The 22,706-nt window shown below is 54.0% G+C and overlaps 6 protein-coding genes across 6 annotated transcripts; 5 read left to right on the top strand and 1 right to left on the bottom strand.

Annotated features, from left to right (window-relative positions):
- Nucleotides 1–167: 167 nt before the first annotated feature.
- On the top strand, nt 168–2,101 carry PHACADRAFT_92114 (uncharacterized protein; the record flags this gene model as incomplete). The annotated part of the gene is made up of 9 exons (XM_007394275.1): nt 168–231; nt 281–321; nt 383–506; nt 557–657; nt 775–896; nt 949–1,623; nt 1,744–1,864; nt 1,915–1,985; nt 2,038–2,101. 9 exons carry the CDS (start codon nt 168–170, stop codon nt 2,099–2,101), a joined length of 1,383 nt encoding a protein of 460 aa, XP_007394337.1.
- A 1,101-nt stretch (nt 2,102–3,202) lies between these two features.
- PHACADRAFT_172168 (uncharacterized protein) lies at nt 3,203–4,750 on the top strand. Its single transcript, XM_007394274.1, has 7 exons — nt 3,203–3,347; nt 3,407–3,452; nt 3,515–3,651; nt 3,708–4,109; nt 4,167–4,201; nt 4,258–4,494; nt 4,548–4,750. The coding sequence occupies exons 1-7, from the start codon at nt 3,213–3,215 to the stop codon at nt 4,636–4,638; spliced, it is 1,083 nt and encodes a 360-aa protein (XP_007394336.1). The 5' UTR covers nt 3,203–3,212; the 3' UTR covers nt 4,639–4,750.
- Nucleotides 4,751–6,478: 1,728 nt separating this feature from the next.
- Nucleotides 6,479–7,821, bottom strand: PHACADRAFT_253646 (uncharacterized protein; the record flags this gene model as incomplete). Its single annotated transcript, XM_007394273.1, has 5 exons — nt 7,655–7,821; nt 7,324–7,602; nt 7,156–7,268; nt 6,828–7,107; nt 6,479–6,780 (listed from the first exon to the last, which is right to left on the bottom strand). The coding sequence occupies exons 1-5, from the start codon at nt 7,709–7,711 to the stop codon at nt 6,481–6,483; spliced, it is 1,029 nt and encodes a 342-aa protein (XP_007394335.1). The 5' UTR covers nt 7,712–7,821.
- Nucleotides 7,822–8,135: 314 nt separating this feature from the next.
- On the top strand, nt 8,136–10,648 carry PHACADRAFT_253645 (uncharacterized protein). The gene is made up of 7 exons (XM_007394272.1): nt 8,136–8,241; nt 8,297–8,828; nt 8,884–9,472; nt 9,523–9,668; nt 9,717–10,187; nt 10,242–10,365; nt 10,426–10,648. Exons 2-7 carry the CDS (start codon nt 8,305–8,307, stop codon nt 10,540–10,542), a joined length of 1,971 nt encoding a protein of 656 aa, XP_007394334.1. The 5' UTR covers nt 8,136–8,241; nt 8,297–8,304; the 3' UTR covers nt 10,543–10,648.
- A 1,251-nt stretch (nt 10,649–11,899) lies between these two features.
- PHACADRAFT_183136 (uncharacterized protein) lies at nt 11,900–14,107 on the top strand. The gene is made up of 10 exons (XM_007394271.1): nt 11,900–11,970; nt 12,032–12,271; nt 12,328–12,415; nt 12,471–12,592; nt 12,648–13,029; nt 13,093–13,215; nt 13,273–13,443; nt 13,497–13,567; nt 13,617–13,667; nt 13,724–14,107. Exons 7-10 carry the CDS (start codon nt 13,413–13,415, stop codon nt 14,048–14,050), a joined length of 480 nt encoding a protein of 159 aa, XP_007394333.1. The 5' UTR covers nt 11,900–11,970; nt 12,032–12,271; nt 12,328–12,415; nt 12,471–12,592; nt 12,648–13,029; nt 13,093–13,215; nt 13,273–13,412; the 3' UTR covers nt 14,051–14,107.
- A 257-nt stretch (nt 14,108–14,364) lies between these two features.
- PHACADRAFT_92839 (uncharacterized protein) lies at nt 14,365–20,717 on the top strand (the record flags this gene model as incomplete). The annotated part of the gene is made up of 18 exons (XM_007394270.1): nt 14,365–14,754; nt 14,810–15,369; nt 15,436–15,623; nt 15,682–15,798; nt 15,854–16,110; nt 16,163–16,508; nt 16,561–16,871; nt 16,926–17,259; nt 17,312–17,699; nt 17,751–18,436; nt 18,496–18,875; nt 18,925–19,102; nt 19,148–19,617; nt 19,668–19,827; nt 19,877–20,313; nt 20,371–20,459; nt 20,516–20,600; nt 20,658–20,717. The coding sequence occupies 18 exons, from the start codon at nt 14,365–14,367 to the stop codon at nt 20,715–20,717; spliced, it is 5,436 nt and encodes a 1,811-aa protein (XP_007394332.1).
- Nucleotides 20,718–22,706: the final 1,989 nt, after the last annotated feature.

Here is a 22,706-nt window from a genome sequence, read left to right as displayed (position 1 = left end):
TGTTGCTTCAAGCGAGGGTTATAGCGCAATTAATATACGGTTTTCCCCTGTAGGGTTTTAGAGAGGACTGTAATAAAAAAAACTCAAAGAATGCCATTTTCGGATTATCTATGCGGTAATGAGCCCGGAACGGCAGCCACGGCTCGTGCCCCTCACCTCTTACCTCCATGAAATTCAACTCGCCTATTCCCCACAACCTCCCAAAGGAATGCGAGAAAGCGTCAAGGATCTGTATGTACGACATCTAGCTCACCGAGGCTGCCGCTAACAACCCTCTCAGTCAAGTCCTTTGTAGACGGCGGTAATAACGGGCTCGACGGCGTAAGCTCTGGTTCCCCGCGCTGTCACGACTGCATGACAAAGGACCGGTACACTTTGCTAGGTCGTACCGCGTAGTGTTCTCGAGAATGCTAAAGGCTTCGCCATCTTCACCGTCTTCAAGGCCGGCTTCTTGTTCTCAGCCCGCGCAGGCAGCGGCGTGGTCATTGCCCGTTTGTCGGACGGAGGTCAGTACCACCTACCCTTTCTCTCACTGTATTCGTCTGACTTGCATCAGCGTGGTCGGCCCCGAGTGCCATTGGAACCGCGGGTCTCGGGGTCGGCGGCCAGGCCGGCGCAGAGATGACTGACTTTCTCGTCGTGCTAAACTCTCGATCTGTGAGTCCTATTCCGCATTAACATTGATGTCTCATAACGTATTGACCGCTTATTTCTACAGGCTGTCGTAAGCACACTGTCTCCTCAGCATCGCGCTGCTGCTCATCATTCTCCTAGCAATCCTTCATGGCTGCGGGAAATGTGACGCTTGGCGGTAATCTTAGTGTCGCCGTGGGTCCGCTTGGCCGAAACGGGGAAGCGATCGGATCCGTTAACACGAGCGGAAAGGTTGCTGCTATGTTGGTTCCTCCGTGCTCAATCATCGTTTGCACTACTCATAGCTTCTCACAGGTACAGCTACTCAAAGACCAGAGGCTTGTTCGGCGGCGTGTCTCTCGAGGGATCGGTTATAGTAGAGCGCCAAGATGCCAATGCGCAAGCTTATCGTTCCGACGTATCTGCCAAGCAGCTCTTGAGTGGTGCTATTGAGCCTCACGCGTGGGCCCAAGTTCTCATTAGGACGCTTGAGAACTGCACAGGTATGCCGGGTAACCGTCAATGGGTCAAAGAGCTCAATCGTAATCGCGACGATGATTACATGTTCGACAATGTGGAGAGCCCGCGCGAAGAGAGCGGCGGTAGAGGGCAAAATAAGAAGCGGCCCGGCATGAGCTCCAGGAATAGCAGCTATTTTGACTTCAGCGAGAACACCGATCCTCACCGCGAATGGCGTACTGGTATGAACACCAAATTCGGTGACAGCAGCGGATCATTGGAGAGCCGCCCCAGAGCTTCAACCTACGCTGGTAGGAGCAGGGACGAACCAACTACCGACTACTTCGATACCAGATTCGAGTCAGACTACAGACCAGACGATGAGCCCCGCAATATTCGTCGTCGTGGGGATTCTATCCCTGCTACTGGGACAGACTATCACTTCACCGGTATCGGCTCCAACTCCCCCTCTCACAGACGTTCCGTGAGCACATATACACCGCCGACGTCGTCCCGCTTTGGCAAAGCGAGGTCCAATTCCAATCCGTTCGAGTCACCCTACGACCGTTCCCCTGACGATTTCGATGATCACGATGACCTCGAGCGGGACAACGATGTCTTTGGAGCGCCGATCCCCAGCGTCGGACGAAGTATCCGAGGCAGCAGTCCTCCACCGCCTAGACTGACGCCTAAAATGGAGTTGACTCGACCTTTGAAGCCTCATGAAGGTATTGCAAGGGCCATTGCGCTGTTCGATTTCAATGCTGTTCAGGTAAATTCTTGTATCTTCGACTTAACAGTCGTTGAGCTGACTCCCCGTAGTCGGGAGATCTGTCATTCAAAAAGGGCGAAGTCATTACAGTCACCGAGATGAGCGACAACACAGATACTTGGTGCGTTGTCCTTAGGCTCGGAGGTCCTTCTTTCGCCTGATGGCATACACAGGTGGACTGGTAAGCTGGAAGGCCGTACAGGATCGTTCCCTGCCAATTTCGTCGAAGTTGTTTGATATACTGCGCGCCGCGAATTGTTTGGATCACTTATGACTGTACGGCTAGAATTGTTGTATAATTTCCGTCTTTTATCTGGTTGGAACACCACGGCGATCCCGCACATAGGTAGTGAACTGTGGAATGCAGTCCTCAGGGCCTCCATGTACTCACTGGTGTTATTCCTAATGGTCAGGTAACAACCCTGCGATCTCCACTACTCGGCCGATTCAGTAAGTACCTGGTATCTATTGCATGTTCTGACGTCCGGGAATGGCGCATTAGTTGATGGCGCTTTTAGTTAATTCGGAGCTCGAACTGGATAACATAAAATTGTCGACGCCTACCGCAATAGTGCTCCTCAGCCAGCATCCCTATCGCTTCTTCTGCATTCCGTCTATGAGAAGGAGTCATTTATTTGTTGGCGAGAGTAAGCTATGGCTCCCTTTTCGCTAGCAGTTCTATTGCGTGCGTCGCGATGATGGTCTTCTAGATAGTAGGGTGGGCTACATCTTCGCCTGCTGTGTATGTAGATGAAATTCATGCCTAGCCTTATGCAACGTACCCGTCTGCCATACCTCGTGCTCAACCACCGCTATAAAACAAGGAAGGACACAAGACAAGAGTAAATGAGGAAGGCGACATGTTCGCTCTTGTCTCCACTTTGAGCTGTACTAGTACTGCGGTGGCACTTGCCTCAGCCTGGTGATACTACCACAATCTGGGCGCAAGTGTACATGTAGAGTCGGTGACTCATGATGCATGAGCTTTAGAGCTAAAGGCAGAGTTCAAGACCCGGCCCTAGACTCTGCTTAGTGACGTGGCGTGTCCATATATCGTGTAGCTGGGATCATATACAAGCTTTCCAGGTACATCCCACACCGGCCGGTACCTGCTTGGCAGGCGTTTCGCTGCGTATTCCTTTATTTGTATTAGCCAAAGTCGCAATATCTGCCGACGTGATCGCTGCAACCAGCCTCGTATAAAGCCAACGAATCTTTGTCCAGCTGATTTGAATTTCCTAGCGCAGTCTGCCTAACGTAATGTTCACTACAAACGTCCCCAAGAACATCGTGATCATCGGAGCCGGTTTGTTCCAGCTAACGGCTCACATGTGGCAGACGGTGACTGATGCTGCTCTACACAGGTGTGGTCGGCCTTACCACGGCTCTGAAAGTGCTGGAGAAAGGCGAACACACCGTGTCCATTGTGGCCGATACGTTTCCTTCTGACCCCAAGACCATCAAGTATACAAGCCTATGGGCTGTAAGTTGCGGCCAATCCTTGAATCTAGCCGTCTGCGTTACTGAGATACTGTGATACAGGGTGCACACCACGTCAGCCATGCTGAAGGCGATCTGAAGCAGCAAAGTATACTCAGACTTCAAAATTTTCAGAATGGACACGCTGATTCCTTTCCATTTAACACACAGAAATAGATGAAGATACTTTTAAAGTCATGTGGGAGATGTCTGCACCCGGAGGAGAGGCCGAAGGCTGCTTCCTCCGCCTTCCACAGACTGATTACTTCTACGACGGCCGAAACCCTCACTTAGAATGGATGCCGGACGTGCGCGCCTTCATAGATAATCTCACCAACCATTGTAGCTGACCAAGGGATGACAGTACGCGGAGCTCTCCCCCAACTCATTCATCCCAGACGCGAAGTTCGGGATCAAGTTCACAACTCTAACGATCAACACGCCCGCGTACTGTAACTACCTGCTCTCGCGCTTCCTGGCCAAGGGCGGCACGGTCGTCCGTGCATCTGTCCAGCATGTCCAGCAGGTCGCTGAAGGCGGCGCGCACGTCTTCACACCCAGCCGTGCAGGTAAACACCCTGTCGACGCCATCATTGCCTGTCCTGGTCTCGGTGCACGCACGCTCGGAGGTATCGAGGACGTTGACGTATTCCCTGTTCGTGGCCAAGTCGTGCTCCTCCGCGCGCCATGGATCAAGTTCGGGCGCACGGCAAGTCATCTGCAACACGGTCTCTGGACTTACATTATTCCACGGCGAACTGGGGACGTACGTACACCTGGTATAAATGATATCTGGACAGCGCCGGCTGATGGTGGGAAACAGGTCATTCTCGGAGGGACGAAGGCAGAAAACGATTGGTAATAACCAACTCTGTAGCGGTGCATGAATGAAGGATGGTCTGATGGATTTCCAGGTATCCGGTTGCACGCCCGGAGACGACCACCGACATTCTCAAACGCTGCCTCGCCCTCTGTCCGGAGCTCGCGCCCCCAGAGGTGCGATCTGTCCGCACGCCTACGGTGGACGACCTACTCCCACTCGTACTTGAGGAGGGCTGTGGCTTCCGTCCTGCGCGCAAGGGTGGTGTCAGACTGGACGTTGACTGGGTCAACGTCGGCGATAAGGAGATCCCTATTGTGTTCAACTACGGGTAGGCGCAGTTCTAATCGAGGAAGTGCATCCACGCTCATGGCATTCTCGCAGACATGGTGGCGGAGGATTCCAGTCTTCCTGGGGAACAGCTTCGGTCACACTTGACTTGCTGGAGGGAGCCTTGTCCAAAGGGAAAATTTAACATACCATAGATCCATATCTCTAGGAGCATGTAAGAAAATCTAAAGATGTACTCTAGCTGTTCACGCGAAATCCACGATCATATCTCCGCGAACCACCACTTCCGCACTGTTCTATCTTGCGCAAGGTAGGCACGCCCGATGAAAGGTTTGTTCGTGGGGGATATAGGTATTCAGAAAACGTTATAAGGCCACGTCCAGCTGTACAGAACCAGCGGGAGCTCTGTGCCGGAGGTGTCTTGTGACGTAAAGAACTACTCGGGGAGCATCTCGTTCGTCCTACAGAGTGGAGGTGTCAACAGACTCTGGTTGAGCAGTGAGAATAAGCTAACGTACTCTGTGATGGCGCGGGTGCATTCGTTGGCGGTTAAAGTATCAGTATGAAAGGCATAATCTGTGTCTTCGTAGACGTAAAACAGTGTCCCGCCCACCCCCTCCTAAGAGCAACATGAGCAGTACATCTATGATCTGCATTGCAACACTGTTACCCGGTTTTCTCGTATCACAGCTTCTATCGAAGCCTCTTGTAGTTTGACTTTTCCGCCGAAGCCATCTGGACAGATGTTATTAGTCAATCACTTTCAGGAGACAAACGAGTGCTTACAGATCCTTTCCAAAATCACGTTTCTTATATCCAAGGAGTATTTAGCAGAGCCAAAAAAAGTTAACGACAATCCAGAAAGTACCCAAATCAGCTACCAAAGGTGAGACCGGGACTCCAAACTAGCTCGGCGTATTACTGCGAGCTGAACGTTGCTGTCTCACCTGTAGATATGAGAGAAACTCGCGCAGCGAGTGCGATCGAAGCTATGAGTAGACCGGCTACCCATAAAATTAATAGCAGGGGTCCGTGCGCAACGTACCGACCAGTATTCATTTATTGAGTGAGATGAAGGTTGGGTGGGCTGGTGATGAGAGGGGTGAAGGTGTGGTCGCGCTTGCAGCGAGGTTTATAGCACCAATAGTATTGGGTGCTCGCGAGTGTACCTCCCGTAAGTATCGGGAGACTAGTACTAGTAGTGGTCGGCAGCTTGTATGGCCATTGGCCCGGCCCATGAATGCCGGGAAAGCGGCGCCGCCAGAACGCATGGAGCGACTTCATGACCGCTGACGCTGTCCTGGCACTCGGAGTACCGCGCGCCATTGAGATATGTAGCAGGCTCGTGTGGGAGCTAAGTTGTCCTACTCCAGGAATAATGCGGACCCAAACGGAAAGAGCGCATCGCGCGAAGCGAGGTACGAGAGGAAGGGCAAGCTGAGATCAATATCGTGGCCCTGACGTTCGAGGACGACTTCACTACTGGCAGAGTGGCAGTCTGAATGGAGCACGGGCAGAGCATAATTGAGAGCTGCCGAGTTGACGGTTACAGAGCGCCGGCGAATTAGCTTGCGCGAAGAGCAACAGGAGACACCAAGCTAGACAAGCTCACCAAGACGGTGATGACCGAAAGATGACACCGGACGATCTGTTGTCGATAAAGCCAGTTCGTTGAATAAAGGCTCACTTGCGCGGTTGGGATAGCTTTACGAGCTAATTTGTCCGGGGCGAATTCGGGGGCAATCAGGCGTTCACGGACGAGCTTCTCCAGTGACTAGGGTGTACGCGTGGAGACGTCTGCTCGGCCAAGGAAGCGTGTTCGTGATGAAACTGCCTCCCCCCCGGGCGGTGTCCATCGAGGGTTATGAAGAGCGAGAGAGTGACATGTGCGCGGTACTGCTTTACAGCCATTATCAGGTCCAGCATGAATAGTCTATCTACGAGTAAGGTATGAGTGACAGCCTGTCAGCGCAGTCCCAAATTAATGAAACAATCTATTTCCCAAAGCTTTTACAAGCACCAAACTCTACTTCTTCTCTTCAGCAGCGTCGTCTGAATCGTCCGAGCTTGCAACGCTGCCTTCTGACGCATCTTTCGCGTCCGTAGCTTTATGCTTTGCCTCGGCGTCAGCGCGCGCCTGCTTACTGAGGCGCTTCACGCGCGAGAAGATGCCGACATTGGGGTCGCGAATAAAGTTCACGATGATCATCGGCCAGGACGGATGCGAGGGAATCGTGTCGTAGAACTCGGGTGCGAGTGCGCGCAGCGCGGGAAGACGCGTCCAGGAGACTGATGGGAAGTCGTGGTGCTCATTGTGGTATCCAACCTACTTAGAGTGAGATGCGCAATCATAGAGAGCATCGGCGAGCTTACGTTATAAGCCAGAGTATTTAACGGTCCGTAGTAAGAGTACGTCTCTTGTTCTAAACCATCCCAGAGGTAGTGCTCGGCAATAAAGTGTCCCGCACAGGGATGTAAGCTGCCAGCAAAGAAGCTCGAGAAGAGAAGGTAGAGGAGGGGCTTGATGCCGAGGGTCTTGACTAGAAGGGCGTCGAACATGAGCTGAGCCACGATGTTGTAATAGTGCCACTTTGTTAGTCGTTGCGCCTTCACGAAACCTGGACGGAGAGCGTAGAACAATATCTGAAAGGTCCTGAAGAGACATTAGATACGCAAAGGCGTGGACGAGCGCGGGACGTACGCGAAGAACACCTTGCCCAACACGTTGTTCAGGACAAGTAGCTCTAGATGGGTCGGCAGATCCGTGTCAATCCCATCTTCTCCCAGCTGTTTGTGATGTTCGAGATGGTATTTCTGGAGAAAACGCGTCCGTGGGCCTGTTTCGTTGCTATGGAGGATAAAGACGTACCTTGAACATGGCACAATAAGGGATGCCGATGGGAAGATTGGCAAAGATAGCCAGAGCTTTGTTTGCGCCAATGCCCTTGAATGCCAAGTTGTGCGTGATTTCGTGAATGGCCAAGAAGAGGTTGTGGTTGAGGGTGCCTCCAACCGAGTACGCGATAATGAGAAAGAGCGGAGAGAGGGGACGTGTATGGCGAAGCCACAAAGCACAGGCCAACTGCGTCAGTACTACACCGAGAACAACCCACTTAGTGAGCGGTTCATGACCCATGAGCTTCGTGACCTAGAGCATCGCTTTAACTCAACGCGGCTTCCAGCATCCCAAAACGACGCACTTCAGGGTGGGCTTTCATAATCGCCATCCTCCTACTCCTATGCGGCTCCTCCGTCATGATCCATAGAAAGTCAGAGGGGTCCTGGGGGTGCCCATACAGCGAGTCATCATTCCCATCCTTGCTGGGAGACACGATGACCGTCCGACGTGGTGACCGACCTTCCGAGAGTGATTCTGCTCCGCCAAATTTGCTGAAGTCTAATGTAGGAGTCAATTGAATATCCACTCGCAGTGTTTCCAGATTACTAACCTATTCTCTCTGCCTGCCCGTCATTCTGTTTGCCTGCCATGGCGGTGGGCGGCGACTTTCGCACCGGCGTCTCCTCGATAGTCTCAGGGCTTGGACGCTTCGGCCATACTTTGTTTCTGTCCGCCACATGTACACGTCTACGACCACCTCTTACTTACTCGGCTGATAGATCATTGTGTAAGAGCTACAGTAGTACTGGGATTATGCAGTGTCTCACATACAACTCTTACAGTCTGCCCAATTTCTCTGAATTATTGAACCGCGTTTTTTGCCGCCCACCCTCGCGTCCAGTTTGCATTTCTGAACCACCGTCTGTTGCTGCTGCGAGAACATCAATAGTATGAGTAGAGGACTTTCACCTCATGAGGACTGCTGATAATAGTGATGGTATAGGAAATACAATGTATCCGCTCCGGCAAAGGGATGAGCGGATACCACCCAGCCGCACATACTATCCACAAGCCACACCCGGTTCCTCGTCTCGTCCGGCCACGGGAGGGTCCGATAGCTTTGCACCTAGGCCAGGAAATTCTCCGCAGGTGTCCCATCCTCTGCCACCGCGCCCCGATCCGCTCCAATTTCCAAGGCCCCATCAATTCCGAGGGCGAGAACATCCCTTCAGAGGCCATCCTCAGCGTGGCGGCGCACCGAACTACTCTACACCTAGTGTATCTAACTTCTATCCAACGGCGACCAAGTCCACCTACCCAGACATACACAGCTTTCTGGATCTTCCTCAACACGATGACAATGACCAAGACTCTCGTCGCATTGGCTCAAGGATATCCACCATGAGCATGCGCTCTTCTAGGGCATCCGCGGCAAGAAAATATTCCACTCCCCATTATACTCCCCCTCCGGGTGGGAGAGTTCACCTGCGGGACGGAGAACTGGTGCAAATGTCTGACGATGAAGATTCAGATGAGTACGTTCTCCCATTTCATAATATATATATATATATATCTAAATTGTTCTATTAGCCTCAGAGTCACAAAGTCCATCACGGGATCATCTCAGGTTGGCAGAAAGTCTACTAAAGTTGCTGCGCGGGGAATCCTGTCTACAGATGACTTGCCGGCATCATCCGCAGTCCGTACGACTACACCCCTCGCTGCTACCTTGGCCAGGCCTCAGAAAGCGAAGCGCATGCAAGAAATTGTCATCATCTCCAGCGATTCTGAGGAAGAAGATCCCCAAGAAGACCAAGCGGGCTTCCTGGCAGCAGCTGCATCGTTCAGAGTGGGAATACGCCTGCAAGTGCACAAGCGGGTGCCTTTCCTCTTGCAAAATCTCCGTAAATCTTTCACACGCACTTGTGAACTCAGAGGAGTACCTACTCTCCCGCCAAAACAGCCTGAAAAGGCTATTAAATACACTTATCGCTTCCGTATCCCACAAGACCTCTTCCCAGGACAAGTTCCCACTCCACGTTGGTCTGAGTATCGTGAGCTGGTGACAGAATGGCGGTGCCCATTCTGTGATCTGCTTGGCCGCCTGAACACAGAACAAATGCTCCGCTATCACCTTGCCCAAGGCCACGCTGATGTGCAGATGACGTGGAGAACAGAGGTCAGTGCTCCGCTTCATGCATTTCTTGTGCAAACTGATAGTGATTATAGGGTGATACTGGGCATTACACGTTTCATCTGCCTGAGTTAACGCAAGATGAACCATCTGAAGACGATGAAGAAGAAGAGGATATCTTGCGAGTGCAAGAGTCCTCAGACGACGAGTTAGAATATGTCGACCTGCCACCGAGATTGCCGTACGTATGTTTTATGCCAATGCATTCAAGACTTCTGACCTTCTCCAGATCCCCTACATCTACTGTCGAGGCTCCGGCTAATGCCCGGCAACATACATCTGCCTCGCCGATGCAAGTTGACGAGTCTGACACAGTCGAGATCAACTCGCAATCCTCCCGCACCACCCCGCCCACGTCAATGATTAACATCGCGCTCAAGCACGAAGACGAGGAAATCGCTCTTCAACGGCAACCCACACCACCCGGGCGCGTGCCGCGTACAGGCATCACCGAGATGGGCGAGCTCGTCCCTCCACCTGAGACCAATCCCCTTGGGCCTGCCGCGGAACCCCCGCTTGAGTCGTGCCGCCCGGGTGGCCCGCGGATCTATGACCTGCTCAATGAATTGCCGCTTGAACCATATGGCATACTTGCATGGTCGATCGTTGACCGCGAGGAGGAGATCTATGAGCTCGCGGACGTCATGGATGAGGACAAGGTGATGATGGCATTGTGGAATAGGTGGATATTTCTCAACCGGTGCGTAGACTTCGTGCCAGCATCATGACTCTACTGATTTGACGTACACACTAGGGTGAAGTTTACTTTCCATCGCGAAGGCGAGACGTACCGTTCGGGCGTGCAAGCTTTTATCGACGAATACTACGTAATGATACATCGTGCTGCTGGCTGGGCGGCGCTGAGGGCCTTCCTCATCGTGAGTGAATCTTCTGACATTTGCACAACGAGAGAATTCATTCACAAGCGTTACATCTAGGTCCTGGCGGCTAACAAGTTCCTGAGTATACGTGACGTGCTGAAGTTACTTTGTCACTATGACAAGCAGGTAAAGAGGAGCGAATGGTACAAAGTGAAACCTGCAGGCTTCACATAGTAGTGGGCCGTTTGGGGCATCAGAGATGCTGGTATCGTGCTACGCCTTCTATGTACATAACTCTACTTGGCGCGGTGCCGCGACAGTGCTATTGTAGTCATATGGCAGCCACCTGGCGCATAGCCTTCACGAATGACCGAAAACGTAGCATACTAGAGAACAGCCTTGGATGCCTTCGTTATCGCTCGATTACGGCCTTCCGATGCGCTGTGGTCAGATCACTTCCGTATTTGAGATATGGGACGAGATCAAGCTGAGACCTGCTGCGAAACGGCGTGTGCCAGTCTTCGTGGCGCTGATGCGCGTGTCAATCGTGTTCAGCGCGTTGCTGTACGACTCATATCCCTCCGCAAAATTTCTCTTACATTAGCAGTTTACTTAGATATGATCAGCGAAACCCTTAAGGCGCCGTATAACTGCTAGCGTACATCCATTACTTATTCGTCTCGAAATATGGGGTTGTGATGCTCCAGAGATAGCAATTTCCGTAGTGTTGCTTTATGAGTGGGGACTCGAGAGTTTCAGTCTCACAGGGCGGTGCTGAATCTCACTTTCCTCAAAGGCCGGGAAGCGAATCTCGGCCGCGGCAGGGCGACTTGCAATCCCTGGGGTTTCTAGGAGAAGGTCCGGCCCCAAACTACACAGAGGGGAAGAAGTTCCGCTCGAGCATGAGACAATGGCCCGCGCTGAAGAAAGGGCTGACACTATGCGAGGGAGTTGAACGAGCAGAGGCAAGAAGGATATAAAAAAAGATTATTTAGACAATTATCTTGGCTGAGGTTCTCCGTGCGGATACAGTACGTCGATCCCAGTGAGTCAGATTCGCTGATGCCCGCCGCCATCAGCCAACGCGACCTCGCCGCGCTAGGCTTTCAGCGCCTGAGTACTTGACCACCTTGTCCATGCTCGTTTGCCCTGCCCAGCGCGTTGCTGCACGCCTACCGCCCCGCCGGAGACCTTTTTCTACATCGCAAGCATGTTTGAATTCGGCCGTTCAACAAGAGCCGCGCGCTGCTGCAGCGTTGCCGTCGTGCGTCTACGCATCTCGCATACCTGAAATTAGAATACTCATTTCACGCTGTAGGCTAGTTTTCCAGTCAACTCATGATGGCGCCCCTCTTCACTCTCATTCTGTCGCATTTCCGAACCCTATGTTGTATGAAGATCGAGCCCTGCTTGTGGTGAACAAGCCACCGGGATTTTGCGTACAAGCCAACACTGCCAACGTGAGGACGATCGGCCGGACGCTTCAGGAGGTCTCAACTGATGTAGCACTAGCCAAATGAAGCAGGGTTGATCCGGGAGCTAACAGATAGTGCGTGCTGTTATATTCACAATTGCGCGAACAGGACTAACCACAAGCCCTTAGAGTACGTACGAGAACAAAATCTTCACTGCGATGTCCTCCCTTGCCATCGCATCGATAAGGTGTGCCATCTCCTAGTTTCCTCTGAAGTATCTTGCTCAGAACACGCTTGTACGGCCGCAGCCGACGACAGGCATTGTCCTCTGCGGCAAGTCGGTCCCCACCGTGCGTGACATCGTGAAGCAGTTCGCGGAGCGTAGCATCGAGAAGACTTACCTTGCACTGCTACGTACTGCGCGTGATATTGGCGAGAGTGGGACAATCGATGCTCCCCTAGGCAGTTGGAAAGGCAGGCCATGTATCGCACGGGAGGGATATAGCGGTTTCCCAGCAGTCACGCGCTGGGAACGGCTTGCGGTCTCGGTGAGTGCTTGCGCTGCACCTGGATCCTGCTTTTCGGGAGAGCTAACAAATGGCAGCCCCGTGCACCGATCCAGCTGGTCAAGTTCATGCCCGAGACGGGGCGCAAGCATCAGATCCGCATTCATACGGCGCAAGTGCTCAGAGGTGCGTCCAGCCGCGAAAGCCGGCAAATCCTTGCTCATGTTTCGTCCACGTGCAGCTCCGGTTTTAGGTGACGATCTGTACGCTGAGATGAAACGTCCTAGAAGGTTGGTTGGATGGCAACTACCAGAGTTCGCGCCGGGTGCTCTCTTCCTTCACAGCTCCTCTATCTCGCTATACGTGCGTGTTCCCAAACCTCTCTCGCTGGGGCTAGTACTAACAGAGGCTATCACAGCGATATCGTAGGACAGGACCCAGCAAGCGGTTCCGCTTAGGCCTCACCGCGCCGCTACCGCAGTATTTCGTCGACGTTTGCAGGGCGCTGGAGATCACTATTCCCGAGCAATATACGCGAAGTAGTGTGTCTGTCGATGGAGAAAGAGTTGAGAATGGAATAATTGAAGCAGTGGATGGAAAACTGATTAGTTTGTCCGGTACGTGATTGGTATTTGGGTAGTATCCACGCCTGTGTGCATAGGCCTCTTCAAAGATGAGCTTCAGTATATCGTCCGGGAGCACGTGTACTGGGGTGCAAACAGCTCTCTCGCGTTCGTTCTCGTGGAGCGCAAGACGTAGTTCATCCAATTGCTTGAAATTGTCTTCTATGCGACTCTCAAGTAAGAATCGTTGCGCATCGAACTTTGGCCCGCTGTCGTCGTTGACTAAAGTCTATCTACAAGCCTTGAGCGGAGACCGTACCTCGGAGACGTGGCAGGGACGGCCACCGTCTTTTTCTCGACAGCGATCGTTGATGACGCCATTCTTGTGCAACGAACTGCACGACGACATCTTGAAATTATAAAGTGAAGAGATAATTTGGGTCGACTTTACACCTCTATAAACTGACATGAAATATGTAGGACGACATCATTATCGTCCGGCACACCGTAGACCGAGCAGCGTCAAGCGCTAACTACGGAAGCCCCCGCATACCAGATTAGGCAGGCGAGCGCATGCATCTTCCACTCCCACACCGCCAATATCACTCGCAAACCAGTACATGGTCGAGATCATGTCTACAACAGGACAGTGTAAGTCAGCTTATAAACAGCAGCGTGAAAGCATAGAGTTGACCCAGATCAAGCGCAAACTCAGTATGCAGCGGCTGCTCACGCGCCGCTGATGAAGTCCCCCAGTATCCGAGTACCGCCTCCGGTAAGTTGTGATTTCCTATGAATCTGTCAGAGAGTAACGCATAGAACAGGTAGAGATGCCTCCGGATATCCATCCGTTACCAGACTCTGTCACACCATACGTAAGTTTTTCCTGTCATTGCTCCGTGCTGCCATTCCTTATCTTCGGCCAATGCAGTTTGTCTATCCATTCACCATTGAGCCTCATGTTCTAACCCTCGAGGAATCACGGAGGTCTACCCTTTCAGCGCATGCTGCGAGGCGGGAAGCATATCTCAAGTCCCGTGAAGACGACAAGGAGCGGCGAAAACGAGAGGCTTTGCGACGCATTGCGCCAGGGTTTGAACCGAGGAGCACACCGCTTGTGCCCGTAAAACGAGATTCTATGCATGCCTCACTAGCTTCCTTTGATGCTGGTCCATCCCAATCAGCGCATGAACACCCAAAGTCTGTTATGGAGGACCTGGTAGATCAGTTGGCTGCACTGGACTCGAAATCCCTGTAGTGTTATCATTTATACCCTATCTTGCTATAAATCCTATACCATCTTTACGACCTAGACCGTTTATCTTTACTTCTCTCATTTGTGTGACTGGTTTGCGCAAATGCGACTCAGCGGTGGCCACGATCCAGGGACCCTGGGAACGGGAACGGGACACCTGATACCGCTATGATGCAATCCCCAGATCTGACTTGGATCTCGCTACCGGATCGAGGCATGTAACTGAGATTTCTGGAGGGCTCAGCATTTGCGTACACCTCACTCTTTGCATCCACCATTTATCCATCTAATTCGCTGAGCAGCGGCTTGCAAGTTCCATGGCGAAGGGCAAGTCGTCTGCATCGTCGGGGACGCGCAAGAAACACGCGAGGAAGGCGGCAGCAGTTGGCGGGCTCTTGGACGAGCCGCAGGCCCCGAAGGAGAAGAAACAGAAGGGCAAGGAGAAGGGATCCAAGCGCAGCAAAGAACCGAGGAAGAAAGTCTACATCCCTCCTGCAAAACCTATACCTGCTCAACCCGACCCTCTCGATACACTCGGTATCGCTCAGCGAATCCCGGCCGACCTCTTGGTGGTGCTCAGGAAACTTGCGAAGAAGGATTCTGTGACGAAACGACGCGCTCTGGAAGATTTCCACGCTGATTGGGTAGAGAAGAGCAGAAGCGACGAAAGTGTCTTGAGTGTTTTGGAGGTCGTGCTTCCCGTGTGGGTATGTCCCGTGCCTCTTGCGAATGCAATCTGGAGCTCTCAACCATCTTGCACAGCTTCATCATGTACCAGCCCTATTCCTGCATCCCTCGAGGCGAGTAAGGCAGCTGGCTATAAATTTGCATGTCGCCCTTCTCGGGCTGCCTCCGCTCGGTAAAGAGATAGCCTTCTTACTCAGCGAAGGGACCAGTTCAGACCATGTCGACTTTATCCTGGGCAGCTGGCTCCTAGCATCTTACGATGTCGACCGGCAAGTCTCAGCTGCGGCACTCGGAGCTTGGAACGCATATATTGCCCTTCGCTCTGCTGAGCGAGGTTCTGGCAGCGCCTCCACTTTGGCTTTGGATTCGGCTACGTTTTTGTCACTCTGGGAATTCGCGCAAAGAGTGCTACTGGACCCATCTGGTGTCTACCTTCAAATCAACCCCCCACAACTTGCAATGCCTCTCTCAGCTCCTCAGTCTCGCAAGGGCTCTGGCAAGAACACTCCGGTACCGAGACGAGTTGAAGAACCGCCCACCCGCACAAAGGCAGATGAAGAGGAGGAAAGCGAAACGGACAGGAAAGCGCGGATGAGGATTAGTGGCTTCGGGGCTCTTGAATGGATGTTGGGTCTGTACATCGTGTGCCGAGCCATGTACTCGTTGCTCAATGATAGATCAGGTGCACAATCTCAGCTTAGGCAAGATGAAAAAGCTGCGGAAGGGTTCATCAGCCCGCTAGACAACATTGCACTATGGTCCGCACTTTACAGTGGGCAACATCCCCCGTTCGTGCAGGATGACGAATTCGAGGCATTTGGGTGGAACCAGCCTGGTGTTCGTAAGGCATGCTGGGGCGCTGTTCAAGCACTGTTGAAGTCGCACAAAGGTGCGTGCCAGAACAACTGACCAGCATTCCATGACTTACCTACCAGTCTCCACCTCAGGGCATTTTCATGGTCTAGAGCAGTCGTTGAGTATCGCTGTTCTCCGCTCGGCCTGGGTAGAGCCCGACGCTGCAGTAAGAAATCCCATGTGGCAGCCTTTGCTCACATTCCTGAAAGGTCCGTACTACTCCTCGATTGACATATATACCGTCTTCGACACTCCTTTCCGCAGAATACCCAACTGCATGGGAGACAGAGGCTAGGGGAATGCCCGACATCGAAGAAGAAGACGAATCTGACTCCGAGGACGAGGCAGATGTAGAGACGCCGAAGGCACAAGCACAGCTGAAGGTTCAAGCAGCGGAGCAGAAGATCACTCACTCTCAGGCATACGACGACTTCCGTCAGTTCCTCGAGCTGGGCTGTATGGGATCTCCGGTACAGGCGTACCCAGCAGTCATTATTGTACTGTCCACGATTCCGCCAATGGTGAGCTATTTCCATCAGTCTGCATTCGACGGACCTGACATGGCGCAATTAGATCCTTGCTACGATCCCTACGCCGATCTCTACACTGTTTGATTCGTTTTGGGCAGCCGTTGACGGGCAGGCCCTCAGTGGTCTGGACCGTGTGGCAGCATCTGTTGCCTTTTTGTCTGCGCTACTTGAATGCGTTGTTTTCATGGTCCGTCGCCTGCGTGGTGACCAGGCAGCCGTCCTCCTGTCTGAAGATCAGCAGGACGGACGCCAAGCTGCGATTGATCTAGTGCGAGAGCAGTTCAAGCGTGTGTGGGAGGAGATTTCATCGGAACGACTCAAAACAGACGAGAACCTTGCCGCCACATCGCTGAGCAAGACATTGATGGCCTTGTATGAGGCTGATGAAGGTAAAATATTTCTTAGTTTGGCGGCCTCTCCGAAAGCTGATATGTCCTGTAGAGCTGTTCCGGACAGCATGGGGTGTTCTGAGCGACGCCATCAAGGTTCAGCTGATTACCTCCCAACAGCGCGTTCCGTCGCTCATCCCGGCTACCCTCAAAATCTTCCGTGGCTCGTCAACTGAGGGGTCTACGCTTGCACAGGCAAACGACCAGCTGATCAATGACGTGATCTACTCGACTATCCGACGATTTGAAGAAATCCTTGATCAGGACGAGTCCATTGCGGTTGACCAGACACGGTTGAGGTCGCTCGTGATCGTCCTCGATGCATTTGGTACTGACATATTCGCAGACGAGGGTCTGGCTTCAGTAATTGCCCCCTTTCTAACTGCTAGCGCCCATTATACTAAACGGTATTTCCAGGCTATTGACGCAACATGCACGAAGCATGCGTACCGTCTACTCGTACTGTCGCCCGACGTCCTTTTCGTTTATCTGGCGCACCGCGACAACAGCCAGCAATGTGTATACTTATGGACAAACGTCCTACAGGCTATATCAGAGCGACAGGAAGAGCCATCCACTGCCCTTGAGCCCCTACTGGGCGCTGCGGAACAAGGAGTTCTGCCAAACACTCTTAGGCCTGCTGGTGATGAGCTAGACGCGGTCGTCGGACAACTCCTTGTGTCCGGGCTCAGTGGAACGACGGGAAGCTCGCAATCCCTGGACCTGTTGAGGCGCGTTCTACTGCATCATCGTAGGACACTCCGTAGCTTCCACTGTGCGCATACTGATATATGTCGCGTTAGAGTACTTCATCCGAGACGATTGCCTCCGGGGGCTAGTGTCGAGCATTTGCTCTACCTTCGCGCAGCACGCTGAGGCAAGTCTACGGGAAGAGGACACAGCCGCCGGTTCACTACCTGCGTTGTTCACGCTTCTTGACATTGTTACTCAGGGCGACGTCATGTCCTTAGCATCGGGTGACATCATTTCGATCCTCCCAAAGCTGTTCCTATTCTCCGCTCTCGTGCCGACCTTGCATCCATCTAGTACTTTGCAGCCACAGTATCATCTAGCAGGAGATATTCTGTCTCGCAGCTGGGTCGGTCTTCCTGAGGATATCCGTCATCATGTCTCTGCTGTGGTCCAGCAGCGGCTGCAAGACATCCTCCTGGACCTCTCTGTTCCCATAAAGTGAGCCTTTTTTTTTTACACACTAGGACTTATCGATGCTCACATATCAAGGCCTTCACAAATCCTTCGCATAGTTACGGACAGCGCCTCTCACTTGGGTGCAGACCTAGTGAATGGTATCTTCCCGAGTCGGGAAGAGCTGGACAGGATGCTCAGCGATCTGCCGACATACGCTTCTCATCCCAGCTTTGCCGTTATCGATCCGCTCGTCCTTCCGGGCGACTGGGACGATGAGGAGGCCGAGAGCCCCTCCGGTCTCGATGCTTTTGGCTATTCAACTTATGCTCGCGTTGTGCTCTCGCTTTTGCTCCACTTCTTGGACGACCGCGATGCCGCTAAGCAGAACGTCTGGGCTCTTCACCACTTCCAGGCCCTTGCTCTGTACGCTAAGGACGTGATCCACGTGCCGAGCATGGCGAACCCCGTCTTCGGCAAGAGCGTCGGTAAAAGTGCGCTCGAGGATATCGTATCCAAGGTCGAGCAGCTCACAGCCTATCTCTTGAATCACTCTGTCGACGATGGATGGTTCGCACGGGCGACCTCGAGGTTATCGAGTGGCAAAGTCGACGTCAGCGACCAAGTGGAGGTGCTGTTCAGCAGCTTGATCAACCCTCTTGCTGGCGATACTACAAGAGAATCGCGCGTCCTTCATTCAATTTTGCGCCACGTCTTGCCAAAAGTCACCAAGGAAGAGGCAGACGTGCTGATTGGGCTCGCCAGGACGGCTGAGAAAAAAGGTAAGGCGATGCTTGCGTCTCTTTAAATGTTGATACCAAATGTTCACGCACATGTCCAGCTCCTCGTGCCTCGCTTGCAATCGTCTACGCCGTCACCCAGTACGCTCCGGAACCTCCAAGGCTGGACAGGCTCCGTAATGAGCTGGCCGCGGGCCTGCTCGGTGTCTCTGTCTCCAAAGTAAACACTGAAGGCCTTTGGCTTCTGCGCCGCCTGGCTGCGATCGCTCCAGACCCCGAGTCTGACATCGTGTACCTGCCGACGAACCGGGCGGTCAACCTGATGAAGCCGCTGCAGCAATGGATCACGTCCGACGAAGACCTGGATGAGGAAGTTGAATACCAGATGACGCTCATCTTCGTCCACCTCGCTCCGATCCTCCAGACCGTCCCCGGCGCTCACTGGGACCTCATCTTCGATGTCGTGGAGAACAATCTGGAAGTGCGTCAACCTGATTGCCTTTTGGCCTCGTTGCTCAGGGCTTTTGTAGAACTCGTCTCTGGGCGAAGCGTCCAGCTTGCCTTTGCTGTACCGTACGCTGCAGCTGGTGATTGCGATCGAGGACCTGTCCTCGACAACGAAAACCCTGCGCACGGCCTGGCAGGAGCACCGGACCGCCACATTAACGCTGGTTCGGGACTTGGTGGTACAGAGGATAGGTCAGTGTCGTGCTGTGCCATCCGTGCGTCGTGCTGACGCGATAGTGCTGCCAGACAACGCGATAGACACTCCGCTCGGCCTTTGTCGCGAGCTCGCACTGTCCGTGATCCAAGACCTGCCCGAGAGTCTCGTCGACAAGGACGCCATCGCGAAGGTACTCTTCGGATCTGAATGTGCCTTCTCATTATTGACTTTGCTACAGATGTGTCATCTACTCCTGGACGCTTCTGAAGCGGTACCAAAAATGGCGTACAAGATTCTGCAAGCGTCAGCCACGAAGTATACTGAGCACCTCGTTCTTGAGGCGAGCGTGGACTCGGAAGCGACTGTACCGCTGAACCTCCCACCGGAGCTGGTGCAATTGCTGCAGAGCAGTCTGTCAGACGAGGACGCATTTGATAGTGCTCGTGAACAGGTGAGCCTTTCCGCATATACATTCGTCTCAAGGTGCTCATTTTCCTCCCAGAAATTGTTTGGACATATGCTCTCTTGGATGCTGGTGTTTGATCTTTTCATCAACGCTGTGCGTGTCCAGTTATGAGAACTTTTGACCCTTTCTGATGAAGTTCACAGTCGCTGAAAGTGAAGATCGAGTACATGAATCATTTGCGCCGGGAGGGCCTAGTTGCAGACTACTTCCTCCCGCTGGTATTCAACACGCTCGGATTGTACGAAGGCATGGTACGCGCCTTCAAGCTGGACATATGGTCTATCGACGAATACTACCTAGACTGTAAGTCGCACTGCTCATGCCTTCGGGGAGATCGCTCACTGCTGCCCAGTAACTTCATCCGAGATACCCCTCCGGCTCCCGCTGCTGGCGGCACACCTGTACTACCGCGCCCTGCGCGTCGTGCCCGGGCTTGTGCGCAGCTGGCTCGCAGACTGCCGGGACCGCCAGCTGAACGGCACGGTGACGGCGTACACCTCGACGCACTTCTCGCCGGCGATCATCCGCGCGGAGCTCGCGCAGATCCGGGATCCCGTCGCGGCGGCGGAGCTGCTCGCGGACGAGCACCTCAAGGTCCGCGTCGCGAGCAGCGTGCACGAGGTCACGGCGTCGTACGCGGTCGACGAGTACGAGCTCGAGCTCCGGCTGCGCCTGCCGTCCGACTGGCCGCTGCACGCCGTCGAGGTCACCGATGCGGCGCGTGTCGGCGTCACCGAGGACCGTTGGCGCTCGTGGGTGCTCGGCGTGCAGCAGATCTTGACGTTCCGCGTGAGTGCCTTGCTGCCGCGCTTTTGGCAGGGACTGAACGTGCGTGGTGTGCTGCAGGGCGGAAGCATCGTCGACGGCCTGGCCTTCTTCAAGAAGAACGTCGTTTCCCACTTTGAGGGCCAGTCCGAGTGTGCGATCTGCTATTCGTGCGTGCTCTCTGCCGTCTCGTTGTCGGCCTAGGAATGCTCATTCTCTCTTGCAGCATGATCAGTGCTATGGACGGCAGTCTGCCCAAGAAGCCGTGCAAGACGTGCAAGAACAAGTTCCACTCCGGGTGTCTCTACAAGGTAGGCGCTATTGCTTTATCGAGCGGCACCACGGCTGACGGTGCCCGTCCCCCGCAGTGGTTCAACTCGAGCCACTCGTCCAGCTGCCCGTTGTGCCGATCAGAGATCATCCAATAAGTGGCAGCGCCACATGAACGGAGATACTAACGCTGTGTAGTTATAGAGACAATAAGAAAGGCGAATCTACACGTAACCCGCGAGCGTGTTCCCGGCGGCAGCTCCGCCCTGGTACGCGTCCCCGCGGTAAGCTTGGCATCTGACGGCTGCCACGCTTGTAAATGCAGTACGATCTGCTTTTGAGCAGCCCTGTGCTCTCAGGTTCGCCGCCAGGCGTGTGGGTATTCTCGTCTCGACGTGCTGCGGCTCATTTTCATGCTGGCTGGCTGGCTGGCTGGCTGCGCGTCGTCTTCGCTTGCTCGCGTGGGACGTGCGTTCCCAGCCGCCCGTGTGTACCACGCTGCGCGCCTGCGAATTACTATGCCGTGCCCGACTAGATCTGTTCTGTTCTGCGAAGCACCAACTCTTCGCGACGGGCGAGCTGTAATGCCCCGTTGCCCGTTGGCCGCACCATGCTTGTGCCAGATTCGTCCCGGTGCCTCGCACGGCGCGCGCCGTCGTGACAGCAGCGTTACCCTGGTCCCACGCCTTCTCTCCCTGAACTGTCGACGGAAGCCTGTTGTCGACGCCCCGCCCCGCCCCGCTCCGACGCCTACCTGGCTGCGCACCGTGAGTGGCCAGCGCCTCGGGCCCAAAGATCCGCCGTGGCCCTGCTGTTTGATGGCGAGTTTATCATGCGTAAGCACAGGGTCGAGCGGCGGTGCTATACTTGGAACGCCCTATTCGTGCTTGGCAGGGTCGTTCTGCATGCACAGCAGGCTAGCGCTGTCGAGCTGTGAGTAAGTGCGAGCGCACTAATTGGCCGCTTCGGCGACTCGGCCACACTGTGAAATACCCTGTCCTGTGCGCCACTCCTTGAGAGCCAGGCGGCAGAAGTACGTGGTCATGAGGGGTTCGATGCTTTCGGCCGTCGCAGCATGAATCAGATGTCCTGCTACCGGACGCAAGCTGCCTTCCCATGGTTGATCATCGCGTCTTCGACGGGCACCTCAGAACGCCGGAAGGGCGTCACGCGACTGCTGGAATTCCGGGCGGGTTCATAGGAAGTTTCTGCTGTGCTCCAAGGCCTCAAATCTGTGTACAGCATTGGACAGTTTCCTACGGCGCCGCATTCACTGAATGTACCTCACCTTTTTGAGGTGAAGACGGCGGTACAGAGACAAGGCCGCGCGCGCATTGCTGATTTTCCTGCTGCCATCTTCCTTACGTCAAACCGAAATCCGTGTATCCTTGCAACATTTATAATTTTACTATATGGATGCACTGTATTGCATACCTCTCTCCTAGGCCAAATGCGCCACAAAGAGATTCCCCCACTTTGCGAAAGGCGTCAGTGACGGTGGGCGAAATTAACCCGACGCGCGCCCATGAGCGGCGCCACGATGCCACCAGCCGCGCGCGTGGTTCATGGCACGCCTGGAGCGGCCGCCTGGGCCCCTCCAATCTGCGCACGAGCTCGCAGAACGCGCGATCGGGGGGAGCGCAGCGCACATCTGCATCGTACGTACAACGTTGCCGCAAGCTGTGCTGCTGCGTCTACGCCGTGCTCGCTCCAGTAGTTGTGTGGATCAGAAAATAGCACAGGATGCGTACTTACCCGCTGCCGCTCCGAAGATATCAGCGCAGAGTCGCCGCACGTAGGGCCGCCAGGCGTAGGCTAAGCTCCCTCCGTGCTCAATGCACGAGGCTGGGTGAGGTGAGGTACGGTGCCGCACCTCGTGCATGGATATCCTGCTCGCCGTTCACCACGTTGTGCGTGCATGCGTTGTGGTGCTGGTTGACGTCGTCAGCGACGTTGGTAATAGCCTCCGTGATGGATACGACATCATCGGCGGTGCAATGTCGCCTTGTAGAGATGATACGGCACACGGCGGTAGGAACACTCGAATCTTCGCCATCCTGGTGGCGGCTGTCATGAGATCATGTCCGTGCCATGGCCGCGAACTTGGCCTGACTCGACCCTCCCCGTTTTCGCATCCTTGCCCGCGT

Source organism: Phanerochaete carnosa, assembly GCF_000300595.1.
Source record: "Phanerochaete carnosa HHB-10118-sp unplaced genomic scaffold PHACAscaffold_4, whole genome shotgun sequence".
Lineage (NCBI taxonomy): Eukaryota > Fungi > Basidiomycota > Agaricomycetes > Polyporales > Phanerochaetaceae > Phanerochaete > Phanerochaete carnosa.
Note: the sequence above shows the minus strand (reverse complement) of the source record. Positions and strands in the feature narration are given on the sequence as shown.